Source organism: Leptodactylus fuscus, chromosome 5 (assembly GCF_031893055.1).
Source record: "Leptodactylus fuscus isolate aLepFus1 chromosome 5, aLepFus1.hap2, whole genome shotgun sequence".
NCBI lineage: Eukaryota > Metazoa > Chordata > Amphibia > Anura > Leptodactylidae > Leptodactylus > Leptodactylus fuscus.
In genome coordinates this window covers 157,701,665-157,723,052 of record NC_134269.1, presented here as the reverse complement: position 1 = coordinate 157,723,052, position 21,388 = coordinate 157,701,665, and the positions used below count along the sequence as shown (strand labels likewise).

Genomic DNA, 21,388 nt, shown 5'->3' with positions numbered 1-21,388 from the left:
CTGCAGCTCCCCCGGAGCTTCGGGCCGTTGTTCTCACTCCTCTTCTCTCTCCTTAACATGCCTGCAGAGAGCCATGCGCACCCCTCCCTAGGCTAGTGTTACTGATGCTGGGAGTAGGCGGGGCTTGTTGTGGCTTAGGAGAGTGTGGGAGTCTAAAGGGATTGTCCACTTTCAGTAAAAACATATTTGTATAATGAAAGTTTATACAATTTTCCAATATAGTTTCTGTTTTGTTTACTTTCAGTGAATTAAAATCAGCTCATGGTCATGTGACGGACACATAGGTGCGCAGCTTGCCAGTTAAATGACAGCGATCAGTGCGGTGTATTGAACCTGATGACTGCCTATAAATATGACTAGAGAGTGAATGACAGCGAGCAGAGATCTAGACAGTCATGAGGAATTGATATAGAAACTATATCGGAAAGTTGTTAAAACATTATTTGTAATTGCAAATGTATTTGGTGAAACTGGACAACCCCTTTCAAAATCTGTTGAAAAATATCATGTGATACCCCCATATCTACCACACCTCTGCTAATATAGACAGTGTAAAATGCCATTTCAAGATCCAGACATTTATGGTAACGTAGTGTGTTGAGAAGTCTCTAATATTGTGCATCTCTGCTATAGAGGATGGACTATAGGATGAAAATCTATTCTCTCTCTCTCTCTCTCTCTCTCTCTCTCTCTCTCTATATATATATATATATGTGTGTGTGCATAATATGCAGTGCTGTATCAGGGCAATGTGGGGGGGAAAAAAAAAAAAGCTGGTTCCGCCATATGAGCTGTGCATTTTATTATACCTCTACTATGTATAGTTGAAAGGGTTGACCTGCATTACTACACACCACCCGTAGACAAGGAGAGGCTCTGACTATGTATAAAAGTAGCCACAATTTTCCAGTTGCATAAAACACGTTTAATAGCTCTGGTTGACAACTGATGGGGTCTTAGTTTTATGGTATCATGAAGGAGCAAGGAGAGTAATGGCATGAAGTAAAGATCTCCAGGTCAAGGAAGCAGCATATAAGGAGGCCGGCATTGCTAGGAATCTCCTGTCACTTGTCTGCTAGAGGAGAAATATAATGAATACCAGAACCAGAGTGCACATTGCCCTTATGGTATTAAACCATTGGCTGAAATTGCTTTGGTGTCAGCTGAGGGGCATGTGAAAATATATATGAGGAAGTATCCCTGGAAACAAAGTATTGCTCTCTGTGGGATGTAATTTACTAGCAAGAATGCTGTGTGTGGTAAGAGCGGCACATGGAAAACTACATATATTTTCACAATAGTCTGGGACTGAAAACAACCTCTTCATCAGATATGCAAAAATAGATGCTATGGCTTCTAATGAATTGAATTAAGCAATAATAAACAATTGATAGTTACCAGAATGTCACAGCAATTTGCCATCTGTGTACTGAAAATGACTGCAGCAACCTCTACCCAGATATGAAATGAAAGGGCACAATCAGTTTTGTGAAATAGGGCTTACCATGCAGAAATCATAGAAGCTTCAGAACAGTCTGCGTATGCCAATTTTCCTTGTGGAGGGTAAATTGTATCATTTATACGTACTATGTTATGCTATGTTCATCTGCTGTCTGTGCTGTAGTGTTCGTTGTTGTGGTCCATTGGTGGATCAGAACAATGGAAAATTACCTTCTTTTGTGTTTTGTCATCACTCTGTTATTTCTTCTGAAAATGTATAAATAAATTGATCATGAGTTTTGCTACTTCCATAGTCAATGGGACTTGGTCCTACCGTGTTTCCCCGAAAATAAGACAGTGTTTTATATTAAATTTTAGTCCTAAAGATATGCTATGTCTTATTTTCAGGGGATGTTTTATTTTTGTGTGCGGCTGCCACCACTGCGCTACACTGAGATGTGCTTGCTGCGCAAAGACTGTATGAAGAAAAACATAGCAGCCGGCTGAACACTGTGTGCGGTGCTCCACGTGCACAGGAAAGACGGCTGCTGCCGCTGCTGTGATACCGTATGTTGTATCTACTGTTCCTGCTGCTGTGAGATGAGCTGGGTGAGTGGACCCTCCGCCGCATACGATGCTTAGTGTATGCACAGTGGGCATCTCCCAGCTTATCCTACAGCAGCATGAACAGTGGATACAATGTATCGCAGCGGCGTTAGCAGGCTGCAATGTTTTTCTTCATACAATCTTTGCGCAGAAAGATTATTATTGGAGGATGTCTTACTTTTGGGGGGGTGCCTTATGTTAGGCAATTCATCAAAACCTCTGCTATGTCTTACTTTCGGGAGATGACTTATTTTTGGAGAAACAGGGTATGTAGCTGCTGTCCCCTTAGGCTTATACCCGGTTATCAGTGGTCCATTTATTCATACATTACCAGGAGGAATAATAGTGGAATGTTACAAAGCAGAATAAAATAAGATGCTATTCATGATGAAAGCAAATATCTACGTAAACAAAACATAAAAGAGTTGGCCAATAACATCGACCTGGACCTTCAAAGGGTGATCTACGAATTGCAAGTAGGAGTAGTCTTTTTAATAAAAGAATTACATACTGTATATTTTGACCCCACTTAATATTAGACCCCAGAAAAATACCTGATAGTAAAATACACAATTGCGCCATTTTGATTTACGACATTTAGTGGTCACTTTAAATATTTTTTTGCAGATACTGAATATATGAATTTATTTATAATCAGTTAATAAAAAAAATTGCTGAAAAAAAATGAATAAAGTTAAACTTTAAATTCAGAGAGGATCTCCGGCGCTAAGGACATCACAGTGCAGTGAATACTAATATGCCGGCAGCTGGGTAAGAGAGATTATTCATCGGGTGGCGGGGTAAGGGGACCTGAAAATCAGGAAACTTCCAGGAAACCCGAGTTACGGTAGTTGACAAGTCTGTTCTATTCTCCTATTCCTGGCCCTGAAAGAGATTAGGGTATGTTCACTCTGAGTTTTTTTGTGGGTGGATTTTGAGAAAGAAAGAATCAGCCTCAAATTCTGCCTCCCAACTCTTTTCCTTAGGACTTTTTTGTTTTTAAGAAGTAAAACTTCTGAAATTAATGGAAGATCTACTATAAAAAAAACAAAACAAAAAAACCCCTTCAAAATCGGCTTAAAAAAATCTGGTGTTTTATCTGGATCCATCATTTTGTAGGCTATACAGAACCCCCCCCCCCCTTTAAACTTATTTTTTTCACGAAGTCACCTTTAAATCACATAGCTGTAATATAGGTGTATCCTTTCATGAATGTCACAACTATAAAACCTTTACTACTTATAGTTTTGTTGAATAAGACTAAGAATTCTGGAACAAGCTAAGTTGAGTTTTCTTAATTTGTAGGGAGTCCAACTCCAGTGATTGTGATACAGACTCTAAAATGTGGCTGTATGTAAAGGAATGTTTGGGGCATTTTACAATATATTCATGGCGTATACTAAGAAGCATCAGTTCTCAGCTGCTGTTGGGATTTGGATTTGCCAGTACAGACAGAATAAATCAGATAAGGAGGAAGGATAGTAGAAATACTTAAAGATACTCTTCTTTAGTGAAGTGTATTACTAATGCCTCTTTCACACCTGCGCTTATTGTCCGGCCGGTTTCCATCTTCTGCCTTGCAAAACTGGACAGAAGACGGAAGCCCGGGTTTGCGTCTTGTGCTTGTCTGTGGGAAACATTTTTTTTTTTTTTTTTTTTTTTAACCGGACACAAAGTCCTGTACGTCCAGATAAAAAAAAAACGTTTTCCCGCGGACATGCATAAGATGCACATGGGCGGTCACCTTTGTAAACCCATTCAAGTGAATGAGTTTTAAAACTGACCACCAGATTGCCATCTCCTGTCCAGTTTCATGGGATAGAAGATGGAAACCATCTGGATTGCACAAATTGGACAAAGAGCGAAGGTGTGAAAGCCCCCCCAAGTCCTTTCAGCTGCACTATTGATTTCAGAAAATAATAAATACGGTAAGTAAAAGTAGACTTATGCTTTAAGAGTTTAATTTTGTGAATTAACAAAATTAAATTAATGAACAGAAGAGAATTCTAAATCATATAAATATTCTGTGTGTCTATAAATTGCCTTCAAAACTGCATCAGTTCTTTCAGTCTATACTTACATACAGTTTTTGAAGGAGCTCAACAGACTTTCCAAACCCCTTAGAGAACTAACAACTGTTAGATCTTCTGTGGATATAGCTCTGCTCAAATCCTTCTGTCTCTTCATTTCATCCCCAACAGACTTAAGTGTGAGATCAGGGATCTGTGGGGGCCAGATCATCACTTTCAGTACCTCCTTCTCTAATGGACGGTCCCACCAAATATTGATGCGATTATAGATCTTATTCTTTCACTTAATTCGGTTAATTGACAATAATAACCAATTAATGCTTCTATTTCGGAAAGCATTCTTTCCACACCTGCCTAAAACTTTTACACAATGCTGTAAATTTACATATACATGTTATTCGCTTGGGTTTTCTAACTACTTTTTTAAAAAATAAGGATAAATAGTGAAAAATAAGTCCTGATATAACTACTCAAAATTTTTGTTCACATTACCATTTTCACTACAGACTTGGGTTGTAAATCTACAACTTGCCATCTACTTTGCCTTGCAACACTGGGTTCATATTAGCGTTTGAGGATTCGGCAGCTGAATCCACATAAAATCGCTGAAGAGAAAAGTCTTGCAAGAAGGACTTTTCTCTTCGGGTTTTGTTTTAAAATCTATAAATAGGTAATATATATAGTCTTTTTAAGAGAATAGGGTTTCCATGTTTAGGGTCCCCAGGCGGACCTGAAGGATGGAAACCAGAATGGTAGTGACAACCTAGCGTAAGTGTCAGTGTGTGGCAGTATACACAGTGTAAAATAGAAAATGTCCAGACAGCAATGAGTATTGAATGAGAATGTAAGTGAATCCTCAGAGAAGAGAAGATGCTGGTGATTCATGGTGACTGGGTGGACACAGAATCTAGCTGCTGTGTGATGTCATTGTTTCTAGCTGTGAGTCACCATATTTTAATATTCATTTTTGTATTTGTAAAAGCAGAAGGTAGAACATGCACTGTGTATTCTCCAGCAGTAGGAAATATATTGTGGAATACAGAATTTTGGTAGAAATGGCCTTTTTCTGTTTTGCCAAATCTACAGCATCCAAGATACTTGCTACATGTCAATAAAACCAAACAAAAAGTCAATCTAGGTTTTCAGAACGTAAACAATGTCTTGGAATAACATGACCAGGAAGAAGGGGACACACTGGAATGGTTACTGGTGGTCATCTTGAAGTCATTAGTGTAAGTGAGACCATATTTAAGCATTCTGCGCGTATGCCTTGTCTTAAAGACACACAAGGCACCAAACACGTTGCACCAGGCAGTTTAAGATTGATCTAACTTCCATTTAATCTACTCTGCTATGAGAAAAACTTTTTGAGGAAGGCTGAGTTTTTCAGTCAGACATGCCAAAAATATTTTATTGGGATGTTAGACAAAGATATGGTCATACGTTTATTGGAAAAATGTTCCCAACAAAATCAATCATTTCCGACTAGAGATGTAGAATAGAGGAGTTTGTATGTAGTAGCAGTTGAGCATTTCTATATAAATGCTACCACTCTATACATTTCTATATAAAGTTATAGAAACAAGTGACTGGGGCCAATGACTGTCTTAATAATTCCCATATTTTATGCTTACTTGTATAGCACCATCATATTTCGTAGCACTTTACAGGCATTGACAGTCACTGTCCCATATAGGGCTCACAATCTACGTTCCCTATCACTATGTGTTTTGAAGTGTGGGAGGAAACCAGAGTACCTGGAGGAAACCCAGGCAAACACGGAGAACGCACAATCTCCTTATTCATCTGTGCACCCCTACAGACAATGATACGGAGTTTCAGCTCAGTGAGTCTCATCGGTGGGGCCCATAATAATCTAAAACTTTCTGAATATCCAGCAGATAAGCATTTATTGTAAAATGATTCATTAGAATATATTTTGTCATGATTTGCTCAAGACAACAGCTCAGACCTATTCTCAAGACACATTGGGGGAGGGGAGGATTTACCATTGCCCTATGTTATAAAATGCTATTTACATCATTGTTTTTGCGCAGATGGCACCTGTATGCAGTCCTCACCACTTTCTGAAAAGGGACTTTTTATGCCATAAATGATAACTGAAATCTATGCCAGGGACTGCCAGAAGATGTGCCTGCCTTAGTGCACAAGATATAAGGGCCAGGAAACTGAAGAGACCATTTTGGAAACAAATGTTTTAATAAACTAGAAGCAGCAGATGAAAGCATCCCTGTAATTTTACCAGAGAGTACATAGATATTCCCACTGCTCAGTGAGGCCAGATTGGAAAGTAGCTTATACTTTCTATTGAATTGCCTTGTTCCTGTTTGGGGAGAGGTATCCACACCTCAGCAATGCGTATGGCCAGAATCCTCTTAATCCAGCACTCTATAAAATCAGATGAAACTGTTTTTCCAAAATGCTGAGGTCACTGTAGCACAGGTGGAGAGTTTTCATTATTTGCTTACCTAGAAACCTAAATCGCTACTCGATGACATAAGTGAAGATTTTATGCAAAAGGCTCAAGTGTTGTTTGTTTTTATTGTAAGATTGTTAAGATGTGTAATTCTCAAATATTACTGTATCTTGAGATGCAACGCACAAAGCAAGAGTAGTAGAGCTTTCTGAAAATTGGAAGTGTTCACCAATATCAACTTTTGACCGGGAGAGTTCAGTAGAACGTGTAACTATGAAGCATTGTATGATTGTTTGGATGCCCCGTCCCAAAGGTAGATGAATGAGAAGTGTTATAGGTTGCCATTTCCTTGTAGTTTATGATCTCTTACTTCAGTTCAGCTCAAACAACAGTGACATAGTGTGGGATTTACCAAGACAACATTCACAGCAAGCAAAAATCTTAAAAATAGTGGGGCTTTAAAGCAGAGCGTGTATAAAAAGTTGTATAGCTCAATAACTGTTATTTACATGACATTGGATGCCACATTTTAATATTTTTTGCTCTGCCTCTAAGATATATCTGAACAGATATCGGAATGCAGAGGAAAGAATGAATTGATATAGAAATATGACAATAAAATGTTCAAAGGTAAAAGAGAAGGACTCCATGTGCTGCCACATGTTGCAGTGCTCAGTCCCGACATGTAAAAGAACATTCCTGAGTCCTCCACCTGTTATATATGTACCTAGTTATGGAATCACAGGCATATGGAGGTGCAGTAAGGCCAGATTCACACCTTCACTGGAGTCTTCACTCAAGAAGCAGCTTAAAAGCTTTCCAGTATAAAACCAACAAAAACCCACATACTCCCATTAAAGTCTATGGAGTCCGTGGGTCTCCGTCTTTTGGGTCCCCATGCGGACCCAAAAAACGGAAGCCTGAACACTAGTATAAGGGATGTGAATACTCAAAAGAACACGCACCTGTTGTGAAAAGCAACAAATAAAAAATTAACTCTGTACTTTAAAGCATCAAATATTGTTATGATTTAGATTTCTCTTTTGCTCATTCACTTAAAGGGATTCTACAACTAAATGGTTTTGGTTTTTTTTGTGCTTTAGATGTCAGAATAACCTTTAGAAAGGCTATTCGTATCTTACCTTTAGACGTGGTCTCCGTGACGCCGTTCCTTAGAAATACTGTGGGGACGCCCCTACTGCCGTTTGAGCGCTGGGGCCCGCCCCCATTGCTGCAGAGAACTCATTTGTATACTGGTTAAAACCGGTATTTCTAAGGAACGGTGCTGTGGAGACCATGTCTAAAGGTAAGAGACGAATAGCCTTTCTAAAGGCTATTCCGACGTCTAAAGCAAAAAAAATAAAAAAAGTTGTACAATTTTCCAATATACTTTCTGTATCAATTCCTCACAGTTTTCTAGATCTCTGCTTGCTGTCATTCATTCTGTTACTTCTAGTGGATAAAACTCTGACCATGGTCATGTGATTTACGGTCCATGGTCATGTGATGAGCACACAGGTGCTGCTCGTTATAATCACAGCCCAGTAATCAGACACCTACCTGGTAATCAGCTGTGCACCTGTGTCCATCACATGACCATGGACTGTACATCACATGACGACGGTCAGGCTTTTATCCACTAGAAGTAACAGAATGAATGACAGCAAGCAGAGATCTAGAAAACCGTGAGGAATTGATACAGAAAGTAGATTGGAAAATTGTATATCTTTTTATGATGCAAACAATGACATTTGTTTCTCAATATTGGTCTGAAAGTGGACAACCCCTTTAATTTTGTTAATTGACAAAAGTAAACTCTTAAAATGTAATTAAATATTTATTTATACATCAGTAGAGCAGGTGAGGCGGAGAAAAAAACCTTGCAATATACTTCACTAAAGAAATGTGCCTGTGTCTTTTGTACACAAACCGATAAGTTTACACTGAAGTCTATGGAGATGGAAGGAGGAGAAGAAAGACAGGAATATCTGAGCAGTCTACAGAATTTAATGATTCTACATAATATAGCGGGTAGTCTACATAATGAATCACTCCTGTTAGGAGAAGGCTGAATTCCTGATAACTCAGATGTGTAGTGAAGGTCCTCGTCCTCTCCTATACTCTATCCTTAGGCTTCTATTGTACAGATCAGTTGCAGGAAAATTGAGCAAACAAGACATTTTCTTTGAAGTGAGAGTCACCAGAAACAAGCAAATGAGCTCTTTGGAGCAATGGCAATCCGACATAAATCTAAGAACAGCAAAAACGCAATGTAATAAAGTAATGATTAGTGTCAGGTTGTTTTCCTTAATCTTGTGTATTCCTTCCACTATATGATTATATAAGTACTGTAGTTGGCTGTAGGCTTAGTCTTTCCTATATTTTCCACTGGGTGGTGCTGCAGGAATTCCTACCTTCTGTTGCTTTCCCAGCACGACGCCTCACAAACATAATAGGAGGAAGTCCTGATATAGAACATTTTTACAGCTTGAGCACAATAGAAACACTGAGGATGCTCTGGACGGAAACATTAACAGAGCTGCATATGGAAAGATCAGCAGCGCAATGTTGTTTTTCTTGTGTATTCCCTGAGATTAGTTGGTTTGTTATCACTGATATTGACACTGGTGTAGAGGTTGTAATCCATACATTAATACTAATAGAGCGAGAAGCATCAGTGGTGTTTCAAACAACTGGTCAACGGCTGCATCTCTCAACAGGAACTGTCATATGGATGGTGCTGATATTCTCATGTCTACATTTTACCACATCCTGCATGTATGTGACCTACAAATACTTACAGTCTTGAAAGCAGTTTGTGTCTCCATCTGGCTTCCCCGAAAACTGAAGAAACATGGAGTTACATTTTTTAAGAAAAAAAATAAATAAAAATACCTCTCTTTGGATGTGGAAAGCTGGACGATGTGATTGACGGACACCTTTATTCTGAGGATTTCCAGATACACCCATAGACTTTGAGCAATGATGGGGTACTTCTACTCTATGTTCCTTATGTGTACATACAGACTATTGTGAACACAAAATGCAAACTTTAGTAAAAAGCTTAACACATGATCAACTAGAGCAGAACACAGAAAAGCAGGGATGAATAGCAATGCAGAGAGAAAAGGGAGTGCCGAGCTATGATGTCATATAGGGGCAAATGTAAGACTCCAGATATCCTGTGCTCTGTTTTCCAGTTTCCTGTCCATAACTTATAGAAAAACCGGAACAAAAACTAAAAGCAAAACCGAGGCTTTTATCACACAATCAGTTCCTGTCTAATCCACAGATCACCAAACGCCAACAATTTGCCTGATGGATTACACACACACAGTATATCTCATAAGTAAGCATTATACAGTATATGATCTAACAGTTAATATGGTAACTTATATGTAACTTTTGACTTGCACTGCACATAATATATAAGCCAGAGTAGTTTCATGCACAAGTCAGCCACACTGTTTCTTCTTTAGTGTAAGGTATTGCATAGGTCTCTACACTATGTTAAAAATGATACATTATGGATACGGTTTGTGAACATTGACGTAAGTGACATATCAATAACATATGGTTATATGTTTTACATTAAATATCATTCCAGGTGCAGGGCAGTCGGTGGTATGATGTGGCATACAGCTTTGGACTTGTAGCGGCCATAATCTCCTACTGATACAAACAGGAAGCAAATACTGAGATAACACGCACGTGCACATGTATATTCAATAAAGGAAGTACCTGAAAGCAAAAATCTGCATAACCATAGAACAGTGATGGCAAACCTTTTAGAGAGCCAGTGCCCAAACTGCAACTCAAAACCCACTAATTTATTGCAAAATGCCAATACAGCAATTTATCTGTAGTATTGTGCAAATCCAAAATTGTGGACAGTTACAGATCTGCAAAATATGGTTGTGTGAATGGAGTTTTACACAGCTTTCAATAATAGAGACAACTTTGTACTGAAAGGTAATAGTTAGCACTTGTACTTTTGAACAATTAACGTTCACTCTTTACATTGCACAGGATCTGTTTTATAGTGACCGTACAATGTTATTACAGCCTGTAGTAATACCACACGTCTGCTAACATACTGTGTGATATAAATAGTGAAGGGCCCCCATTCTGTGCAATGTGATCCACAGTGGCTCCACACAGTACAATATGCTCCACAGTGGCCCTCATACAATATTATATGTGCCCCAGTGAGCCCCCACGCAGTATTACAAGATCCACAGTGGGTCCCCACGCAGTATTATATGCTCCACTTTGGGCCCCCACACAGTATAATATGCTACTTACCTTGCCTCCCTCAAAGAGCAGCTGGGCATCCTCCTTGTTCTTTCAGGGAGGCTGGATGGGGCAGCAGCGCACGTGCCATAAGTTCGCCAACACGGCTATAGGATGAGCTCCCAGGTTACTTTACATATATTGTAATATTTTATTAAGACTGGCCAGGATTTAGATGTTTATGGTGCATCCTTGTAGATCGTAAATATGAAATTGGTCGGAGATCCCTGCACCGATCAGCTGTAAAACCTAAATCCTGGATAAGCCATTTAATACAGAAAAAAACCCAGAATATTTGTGAGAATTAGGCCAGAACGCTAAGAGTACAATATACATTAATCTCAGTATAGTATACTCCCTTAAGCCAGTGGACCTTCCCTGGTACTAATTTGGGTAGTTACTCATACACCTCATTTCAGCAGTGGCCTCAAATACAACATCAATGTTGTGTAACTGTCTATTTCATGTTCACGTTGATTTCCCTGGGTGACCACACTTGGTTTCGCACATACTGCTGCAGCTTAACAGATTCTTTGCTTTATATGAGAATGTCAGTATGACTGGGCTGCACATTACCCTTTAACATTGATGTTACAGAACACATAGCAAAATGTGAAAGTGAACCCTGTCATGTCTGATCAATCTGCTTAGAGCATACTGCACTCAGACAAGTCTGCCACCTACTGGCGTAGTGGATGAAAGCAAATACCTCTGGTTACACAGCCTTACAGTTTTTACTTGGGCATTGTATAGATATACAGAGTACAGTAAGGACTGTGTTCACCATGAAGACAACAAAGGTCTGACAAGGCAGAGTCATTGCTTGGTTTCATATCAATGGCTTAGCTATTCGGCCTTGGACCCTGAGAGGACCCAAAGTTCCTTTTGCCACATAAAATCTACCACTATTCTGAATGGCACAAGGCAGAACGACCACCAGGAACCTCAAACTACTCTTTTTCATACTCTCTATATTAATGCAACATAATGAATATATGTCTGTCTGACTTTGAGGTTTCGTCATGTTAGGCTGCAATAAATACTTGAGCTCATCTCCTCACAATGCAGACGATATGCCTAGAGAATAAGTGTGTGGTTTCTCTCTTGCAGGTATGGAGAGTGCAATCACTCTGTGGCAGTTTCTGTTACAATTACTTCTTGATCAAAAACATGAGCATCTTATCTGCTGGACGTCCAATGATGGAGAATTCAAGCTACTCAAGGCTGAGGAGGTGGCCAAGCTCTGGGGACTACGAAAGAATAAAACCAACATGAACTACGACAAGCTGAGCCGTGCCCTCAGATACTATTATGATAAGGTATGCGTGCGCCTTGGAAAACAATATAGAAAATATACAGTTAGATCTTGAAATATTTGAACAATGCACAATTCTACTGACATGGGCTCTACAGGCAACACATTGGATTTGAAATGAAACAACGGAGAAGCAATTGAGGGGTTTATGCAAGTGCTTGAAAAAAAATATCCTATTAAAAGTTTAAGAATTGCACCTGTATTTCTACTAAGCCTCCTCATTTCAGGGGTTCAAAAGTAATTGCAAAAAGTTAAAATAATAAAATGTACATTTTTAATATATGAAGGAAAAGAAAATGTAGGGATGGGCACTCACCAATCAGTAGACGAACAATCTTCTAGATAAAAGTAGATCCTTTATTGGGTGCATGGATAAAATTCAGGGAAGGAGTGACAGCATATTGGCAGAAAAATGGCAACAGCCGTTTCGCGTCCAAACAGATGCTTTTTCAAATCAAATTTTTAATACTTTGTAAAGAACCCTTTGCAGAACTCTTTTGTGACGCTTTGCTGGACCTATACTGTAGCTGTCTTTAGTTGTTCCTTTTCTGTAGGTCATTCTGCCTTAAAAGGGTTGGCCACTTTAAAGAGGACCTTTCATGGTTTTGAGAACAGGCAGATCTATATACTGCTGGAAAGCCAACAATGCGCTGAATTCAGCGCACTGTCGGCTTTCCCGATCTGTGCCCCGGGTGAAGAGCTAGCGGTACCGATACCTTAGCTCTTTACAGTCAGAAGGGCGTTCCTGACAGTCTGTCAGGAACGTCCTTCTCCACAGCAGTGTTTATCGCGTTGTACTGTGTGAGCGGGGAGGAACGCCCCCCTCCCACTGCTCACAGTACTCATCCATAGACCATCCCCGGTCTCAGAGCACAACGCTATTGGCGCTGCTTGTACAGAAGGACGGTCCTTACAGAGTGTCAGAAATGCCCTTCTGACTGTAAAGAGCTATGGTACTGGCACAGATCGCTCTTCACCCGGGGCACAGATCAGGAAAGCCAACAGTGCGCTGAATTCAGTGCACTGTCGACTTTCCAGCAGTATATAGAACTGCCTGTGCCCCAAACCATGAAAGGTCCTCTTTAAGACCAATATGGAGTGACAAATGTTATTGCTTGTATAATAAAAAGTTGTACAATTTTCCAATATACTTCCTGTATCAATTCCTCAGTTTTCTAGAGCTCATTCTGTTACTTCTAGTGGATAAACCTCTGACCATGGTCATGTGATGGACAGACAGGTGCCCAGCTCATTATACTCACAGCACAGTAATTAGTCATCTTCCTGGTAATGAGCCGTGCACCTGTGTGCTCATCACATGACCATGGACTGTATATCACATGACCATGATCAGAGTTTTATTCACTAGAAGTAACAGAATGAATGACAGAAGCAGAGACCTAGAAAACCGTGAGGAATTGATACAGAAAGTATATTGGAAAACTTTATATCTTTTTATTATACAAACAATAAACATCTGCTGTTCAATATTGGCCTAAAAGTGGCTAACCCCTTTAAATGTTTTTTTTTTTTTTTTTTAAGCAAGTGAAAGTCATTCTTCATCAGGTTGAGATTTGGTGATTGACCCAAACACAAATGCCACACCTAGAATTAACTTAAGACCTTTTACCTGCTTAATTGATGGTGGATTAGCAACAGAATAGCCTATTAAAGAGATTAAGACAATTGTCCAATTACCTTTGATCCCTTATTACATATTATAGAGCTGTAATTGCTAAACCTCTTCTCCAAGTGTGTGAATATCCTCAAATTAAAGCCAAGTAGGTATTTATAACTTTATCTTAAATATGTTTTGGTAAATGGCTAAGATGCCAAAACTTGTCACTGTCAATACTTCTGAACCTAACTGTAAATAAGCCAATGTAACATCCAGTATTCCTGCATAATATAAACATTGTTCATAACTCTGTAAATAAATTCACAATGTACCATAATGTTACAGTATAATTCAGACACAGGATAGTTTCAGTGTAGAAATTACATGGAAACATAGCTTTAAAGACTTTAGACCACAGTTATGATGCTAATGTTATGCATTTATATGCAATTGCTGATGCTCAAATAGATTTCATCAGTGGACAAGTATTCCATCTAGATCTGCCCTAACATAGTACGATTGTGGTCACCTCCACACAGTAGTCGCAGATCCAGATGGAAAAAAAACCAAACATCCGCTCTACATAATTTGATTATTGGCATGATTTGTAAGATCACCTTGTAATTTTTTCACAATGGCATAGCTATAGGTTATTCAGAGCTGTCATACCCAGGCCCCTCTGTCTGAAGGGGGCCATATCCCTTGTGTCACATCAGGAATTGCCAGTATTTCTAAATACAGTGTTGGTCAAAAGTATTGGCACCTCTGCAATTCTGTCAGATAATACTCATTTTCTTCCAGAAATTGCAATCACAAATTTTTCGGTATTATTATCTTCATTTAACTTGTCTTCAATGGAAAACCACAAAAAGAATTGTCAAAAAGACAAGTTGGATATAATTCCACAGCAAACATAAAAAGCGGGTGGACAAAAGTATTGGCACTGTTTGAAAAATCATGTGATGCTTCTCTAATTTGTGTAATTAACAGCACCTGTTACTTACCTGAGGCACCTAACCGGTGGTGGCAATAACTAAATCACACTTGCAGCCAGTTGAAATGGACTAAAGTTGACTCAACCTCTGTCCTGTGTCCTTGTGTGTACCACATTGAGCACGGAGAAAAGAAAGAAGACCAAAGAACTGTCTGAGGACTTAAGAAGCAAAATTGTGAGGAAGCATGAGCAATCTCAAGGCTACAAGTCCATCTCCAAAGACCTGAATGTTCCTGTGTCTACCGTGCGCAGTGTCATCAAGAAGTTTAAAGCCCATGGCACTGTGGCTAACCTCCCTAGATGTGGACGGAAAAGAAAAATTGATGAGAGATTTCAACGCAAGATTGTGCGGATGGTGGATAAAGAACCTCGACTAACATCCAAACAAGTTCAAGCTGCTTTGCAGTCCGAGAGTACAACAGTGTCAACCCATACTATCCGTCGACGTCTGAATGAAAAGGGACTGTATGGCAGGATACCCAGGAAGACCCCACTTCTTACCCAGAGACATAAAAAAGCCAGGCTGGAGTTTGCCAAAACTTACCTGAGAAAGCCAAAAATGTTTTGGAAGAATGTTCTCTGGTCAGGTGAGATAAAAGTAGAGCTTTTTGGGAAAAGGCATCAACATAGTTTACAGGGAAAAAAAACAAAACCTGAATCCCATAGAACACCTGTGAAGAGATCTCAAAATGGCAGTTTGGAGAAGGCCCCCTTCAAATCTCAGGGACCTGGAGCAGTTTGCCAAAGAAGAATGGTCTAAAATTCCAGCAGAGCATTGTAAGAAACTCATTGATGGTTACCGGAAGCGGGTGTTGAAGCGGGTGTTATTTTGTCTAAAGGTTGTGCTACCAAGTATTAGGCTGAGGGTGCCAATACTTTTGTCTGGCCCATTTTTGGAGTTTTGTGTAAAATGATCAATGATTTGACTTTTTCTTCATTCTCTTTTGTGTTTTTTTTCATTGCAAGCAAAATAAATGAAGATATTAATACCAAAGAGTTTGTGCTTGCAATCATTTTCTGGAAGAAAATGAGTATTATCTGACAGAATTGCAGGGGTGCCAATACTTTTGGCCAACACTACTTCAGGATTGATAGGGTTAGGGCGTATTCATACATCCATTATTTACATCTGTGTCCTAATTTTATAAATGTGTTTTTAAATGGTTGACCATTTTTCACAGATTTGAATGGGCATGGTTGGTCCACCTAAGTGCCAAAAATAGGGCATTTTCCAATGGAAAATAAGAAATCATGCATACAACACACAGCCCTGAATAAAAGGAAATGTGAATCTCTTATCCAGACTTTGTATTATGTCCCAGCATCTTCAATTTATGCCCCTCTATTGCAGGTCTCAATAAGTGCTGCCGATTAGTGGCCGCTTAGTAAGAAAGAAAGATGCCCATCGATTATGTGGCCGTGTTTTAGGGGGTTAGAAACTGGATTTTGTTTCCAAATACCTAACAATTTGTTTGTATTTTCCTTCCAGAACATTATCAAAAAAGTCATTGGCCAGAAGTTTGTCTATAAGTTTGTGTCCTTTCCAGAAATCTTGAAAATGGACCCACACACTGTGGAGGTGAGCAGGGATAGCCTATTGCTGCAGGACAGTGATTGCAAGATCCCAAGTGATCTCCACGACAGGCACAAGCATACTTTATCAGCCTTGAAGAGTGCAAGCCGCAATGAGTACATAAACTCAGGATTATATTCCTCCTTCACCATAAATTCTCTACAACACCAAACCGATAACTACAAGGTTATTAAAAGTGAAAGGACTCAAGAGGAGGATGATGAGGAACTTCAAGATGAAGATGATGAAGACGATGATAGACCAGAAGCTAAAAGTCCTTTAGAGGAAGTCAGGACCGTTATAAGATTTGTTACAAACAAAATGGACAAAGAAAGTGTCCGACCAGTGATTTCACTGCCTTCTACTTCAGAATCGGCAGCGGCCTCAGCCTTCTTATCATCAACCTTGTCTGCTAAAGGGTCTCCCCAATTATTACCCAATGCAGCTAGTGTTTCTTCTTCACCGCGTTCATCACGATCCCCTTCTCTTTCCCCTAATCTGTCCTTGTCAACAGAGCAAAGGAGCTTTTTTGTAGATTATCAGGACACCATGGAACCATTAAATCTCTCATCAGGGTCTAAGTCAAAGCTTTCCTGTCATCCCCCCAAAGCGAAGAAGCCCAAAGGCCTGGAAATCTGTTCTCCGCCTCTTCTCCTTTCCAGTAATGATATTGGCTCCATTGCGCTCAACAGCCCAGCCCTTCCTTCAGGATCCTTGACACCAGCTTTTTTCACTGCTCAGGTAAAATAATTTCAGTTGTGCAATATAGTATTTCTTATGACAAGACACCATTACTAAACTAATGTGACAAACAACACAAAAACAAAAGCACGCAGTGAAAACACAATGTAATGAAGAGCTGAAAAGAAAAAGCTAAATGTTTTCTCAATGTGAGGAGTCATATGGGAGTATGACCTACCCTAAAGATAGACCCCCACAAATATGACATTGTTGACAGCAGCTGATACCTAGGTAATGGAGCAGGAAGCAGACAGCCCTGTTCGCTGTGTAGTGGCTGAACCAAGTCACTGCAGCTTAGCTCCCATTCAAGTGAAAGGAAGCTGATCGGCAGTACACTGGTTTGCTTCCAGCTCCATCCTCTATGTATCAGCTGTTCAGAACAACTAATCATTGGAAGTGTTGGAGCCCCATCGCTTTGGTATTGATGAACTATGGTTCAGGCCCAGTTCACATCTGCGTCCGGTATTCCGTTCATGGGACCCCTCGAATGGAAAACCAAACGCATTAAAAAGCAGTGAGCAATAAAAAGCACACAGACCTCAGACTATAATGAGGTCTGTGGGTTTTCCATGCGGTGTCCGCACAAATCATGCGGAGAGAAAAGTAGTGCTTGAAGTACTTTTTCTCTCCGCATGACTCGTGCAGACACTGTGCGAAAAACACACGGACCCCATTATAGTCGATAGGGTCCGTGTGCTTAGAATGCTCTTCGCTTTTTAATGCGTTTGGTATTCCATTCAAGGGGTCCCATGAACTGAATACTGAATGCAGATGTGAACCAGGCCTAAGATAGGTCATAAATTTTAGCTTGGAAAACCCCATTAAACACCTTTTTTGTTTAGCCAAAGCCAAGAATGGCTACAAAAGGAATGGAAACTCAATAAAAAGTTCTTATACTTCTCCCTTCTGCTCAATCCACTCCTGGCTTTGGCTCAAAAAACCACAAAAAATCTGCAACAAAAAAAGCTATGTTTCCGCAATGTGGGGCCTTACCCTTTCCATGACATCAGAAATACTAATCTTGTGTTGCAGTCATTTAACTTAAGAACCATTGCAGAGTCTACCCAGATTAAGGTCTCTTGTATAAATGGAAATCACCAGTAAATACAGGCCCGCTTGTGTGGTCCTCCCATAATTATATTTCCGTAAAGTTATGATAAAGATACTTGCATACGAACTAATAGAAAAAAAATGTCTTTATTCTGTGTTTTTGATGTACTGTAGTTCTTCTGTGCCCAAACAGTTCACTAGAATGCGCAGGAACAACTGTTCTGCATGCACATGAAGGCCATGAACGACCATATTGGAGGCAGAATTTCCTCTCCTTAAATCATGACTAGTTGTATAATATGGCAGCTAGAAGAGCTAGAAGTCAATATGAATAATAAGGTCAGACTGAGCAGGGATAATCATTCCTAAAGTACACATTATACTGAACCTTTTTTTTCCCCACAAACTATATACCAATATGTTCAGCTACTCCTTCACCATAACAGGCCAGCTAGAGATAGCACTGCATTTCTAGGTGACAGGTTCCCTATAAATAAAACACTTAGCAGGGGTATACATAAGGTGCAGTTCCCATATTAAAACCGTCCCCTTGCTAAACAATGGCTGGCCTTAATGCTCTTGAATGATGGAATAGTTCAATGGTTGCCAGTGTGACCTGAGAGTGAGCAGAGAGTACAGCTCCAGAATATATTGCTCTCTCTCCCAGACCTACCACCTCCCCCGAAAATCTTGGGGCACACTGGTGTTAAATATACAATCAATACACAAAAGAATAAGTGAAATGAAAAAAAAAAAGGATATGTTTTTGTTTACCCTCTCTCACAGAAAGCTTTTAGTTTCCACATTTTATATTACGAACATTAAATCCAGTTATTTTACAACTTGCTTGAGGTCTTTACTTTCAATGAGTTTTTCAGATCACAAAAAGTGATGGAATATTCTGATTGGTGGGTATTTGGCTTTTTCTGCAGCGCTCTTTATACATGGTCATTCTAGTATGCCCTTATATTATTCCAATTTTGTCTTACGATAGATACATATTATACAATACGTCTTATCATGCTAACATTCACTTACTATAGATTTCCCAACTACATCTGCTAGAAGTTTGTACCAAGTCTCAACTACTACTTTCAATCATGTCCCCACTTTCTTGTTTTTGGCCAAAGGTTGTGCAAAGAACTGCAGACCATCAGTCTGAGGACTGGGAAGGATCGGTGTCTCTTAAGTTATGTGGACTACTAGTCCATCTACATGGCATACTTTACCACATCTCGGTCTAGAGAATCAAGACCATTAGGGGTTGTGATACTGGAATGACTGAGCCATGCTTTCAGACACCATTATGATGAGGAATTAGTAAGTGTTGGGAAAGATTATATCAGTTGCAAGATCGTACTTAATACAGGAATTCTGCATATTATCAAGAATGATATTGATCATTAAGAAAATGAAATTGCAGTTGTATATAGTCTTACAGCATTATTCTTGTATAAAACACATTGTGTAGATATGAACTAAGTAGATCACAGTTTCTACTATGGCAGTGGTGTTCAAGGTAAAAAAAATTGCAGGGATACCCAACAGGACAGGCGATGACTTTTGGACCCATTACCTACACCCATAGGCTGACTACAGTTATGATACTGAATACTATATACAACACAGCAGGCTTTTCTTATAACCATGATTTATGATATAATTATGGAACGTAAAGCAGTATGAGAACTAATTATGTTGTTTATACACTTACTTAAATGTAAACTTTGCCTTGCAGACACCTAATGGACTATTGTTAACCCCAAGTCCTCTGTTGTCCAGCATCCACTTTTGGAGCAGCCTCAGTCCTGTAGCTCCATTAAGTCCTGCCAGGTTGCAAGGACCAAACACCCTATTCCAGGTAAGTGTAAACTGCATTACAGTCAAGTTTTATCTTAATACAAATAATCCATGAGAAATCCCGATTTAAAGTAGACTATTTTTTCCTCTACAGTTTCCAAACCTGCTAAACAGTCACTTGCCGTTGCAGCTCCCAGGGCTTGATAGATCATCATCTCCAGTGCTGCTGTCATCCAGCTCTCAAAGGTCCTGATGTTATCTCAAGGCACTATGGACATGGTGAAATCTGTAATCTCTCCTGGATGTCCCTTGTAAACAGTGGGCAGGCCTGAAGTGAGCAGGACTCTCATCACCACACAGGATGCCTCAGAATATTCAGGTTGCTACACTTTATCCTGTGACCCTGGATTTCAGTAGTATTAGATGTACAAGTACATCATCACAGGGCGGATAGCTGAAACTGCACTGTACACTGGGTTAACTAAGCACAAAATGTCCTGCATATGTAAACTGTACCTGGACAGATTGGTAGTTGGCCATTTGATACAAGTCTGATACACTTTATATGCATATACTGGTATGGTTATGTTCCTACATGGACGCTAGCTACGTTTTCCCATGTATATGTTACACAACAACAAGTACAGTATCTTATAGCTAGCATTATTCCTATGACCCAAACCTAAAAACAAAAAAGGTTTTCTAAAATGACATTCTGTTTGTATTAAGCTGCTGGAATATTTACTAGCAGGACACAAGCCTTACGTATTACAGGTTTTGTATTCCCTAAGTGTTGAGGACCGTTCAGTCCTCTTTTTCGTGCATTATATCCGAAAAGGATGGAAATTTCCTTGCCCCAATTCTATGTTATGCACTTGAGCTTATAGAAACTATAACCGGCTGTGCCTTCTTCTGCATCGTTTTTCTGTAAATGTTTTATATAATTGTTCCTGCATAGGGGAAATCTTTAGGAAGAAATACCTCTGAAACTTTCTGTGCTCATTTCCCCAATATGTATTCAGCAATGTTTATATTTAGTGCTTTTTTAATGTACATTGAATTATGGACTTATACATTGTTTCCATTGTAGGGAATAAAAAGAATAAAATATGTAAATGTATGATTTCCAACATCATTCTTCCATCAGACTTCAAACAGATTGAAGACTGAAACCTCCAGGGATCACGTTCTATAACTGAGGAAGGATGAGCACATACACACATTTCCATCATGTATAGACATACAACTAAATAGTCGTGTAATACCTAGCCACTGCATTACGGCTCTGGCTAACTGAAGTGTTCCTCTAGGATTTCCATATGACTGACAAAGAGTTACAATACAATCTTAAACTGAACTCTGTTTGCTAAAGGTAACACGGAGACATACTCTTATTTCTCATATACATGCTCAGTGTTCTTCAATATGTGAGAAAATATAAAATACAAAAGATCTCTTACAGGTATTCACCTGACACCAGCTCTTTACAGA

General features: G+C 39.4%; 1 protein-coding gene across 1 annotated transcript in view; it reads left to right on the top strand.

Annotated features, from left to right (window-relative positions):
- ELK3 (ETS transcription factor ELK3) overlaps positions 1-21,017 on the top strand; it is a 36,246-nt gene extending 15,229 nt beyond the window's left edge. Inside the window, exons 2-5 of the mRNA XM_075274543.1 lie at positions 11,917-12,125; positions 16,223-17,047; positions 19,836-19,958; positions 20,052-21,017. Coding sequence (XP_075130644.1) covers positions 11,919-12,125; positions 16,223-17,047; positions 19,836-19,958; positions 20,052-20,150 — 1,254 coding nt within the window. The 5' untranslated portion in view covers positions 11,917-11,918 and the 3' untranslated portion in view covers positions 20,151-21,017. The remainder of the gene's footprint in view (positions 1-11,916; positions 12,126-16,222; positions 17,048-19,835; positions 19,959-20,051) is intronic.
- Positions 21,018-21,388: the final 371 nt, after the last annotated feature.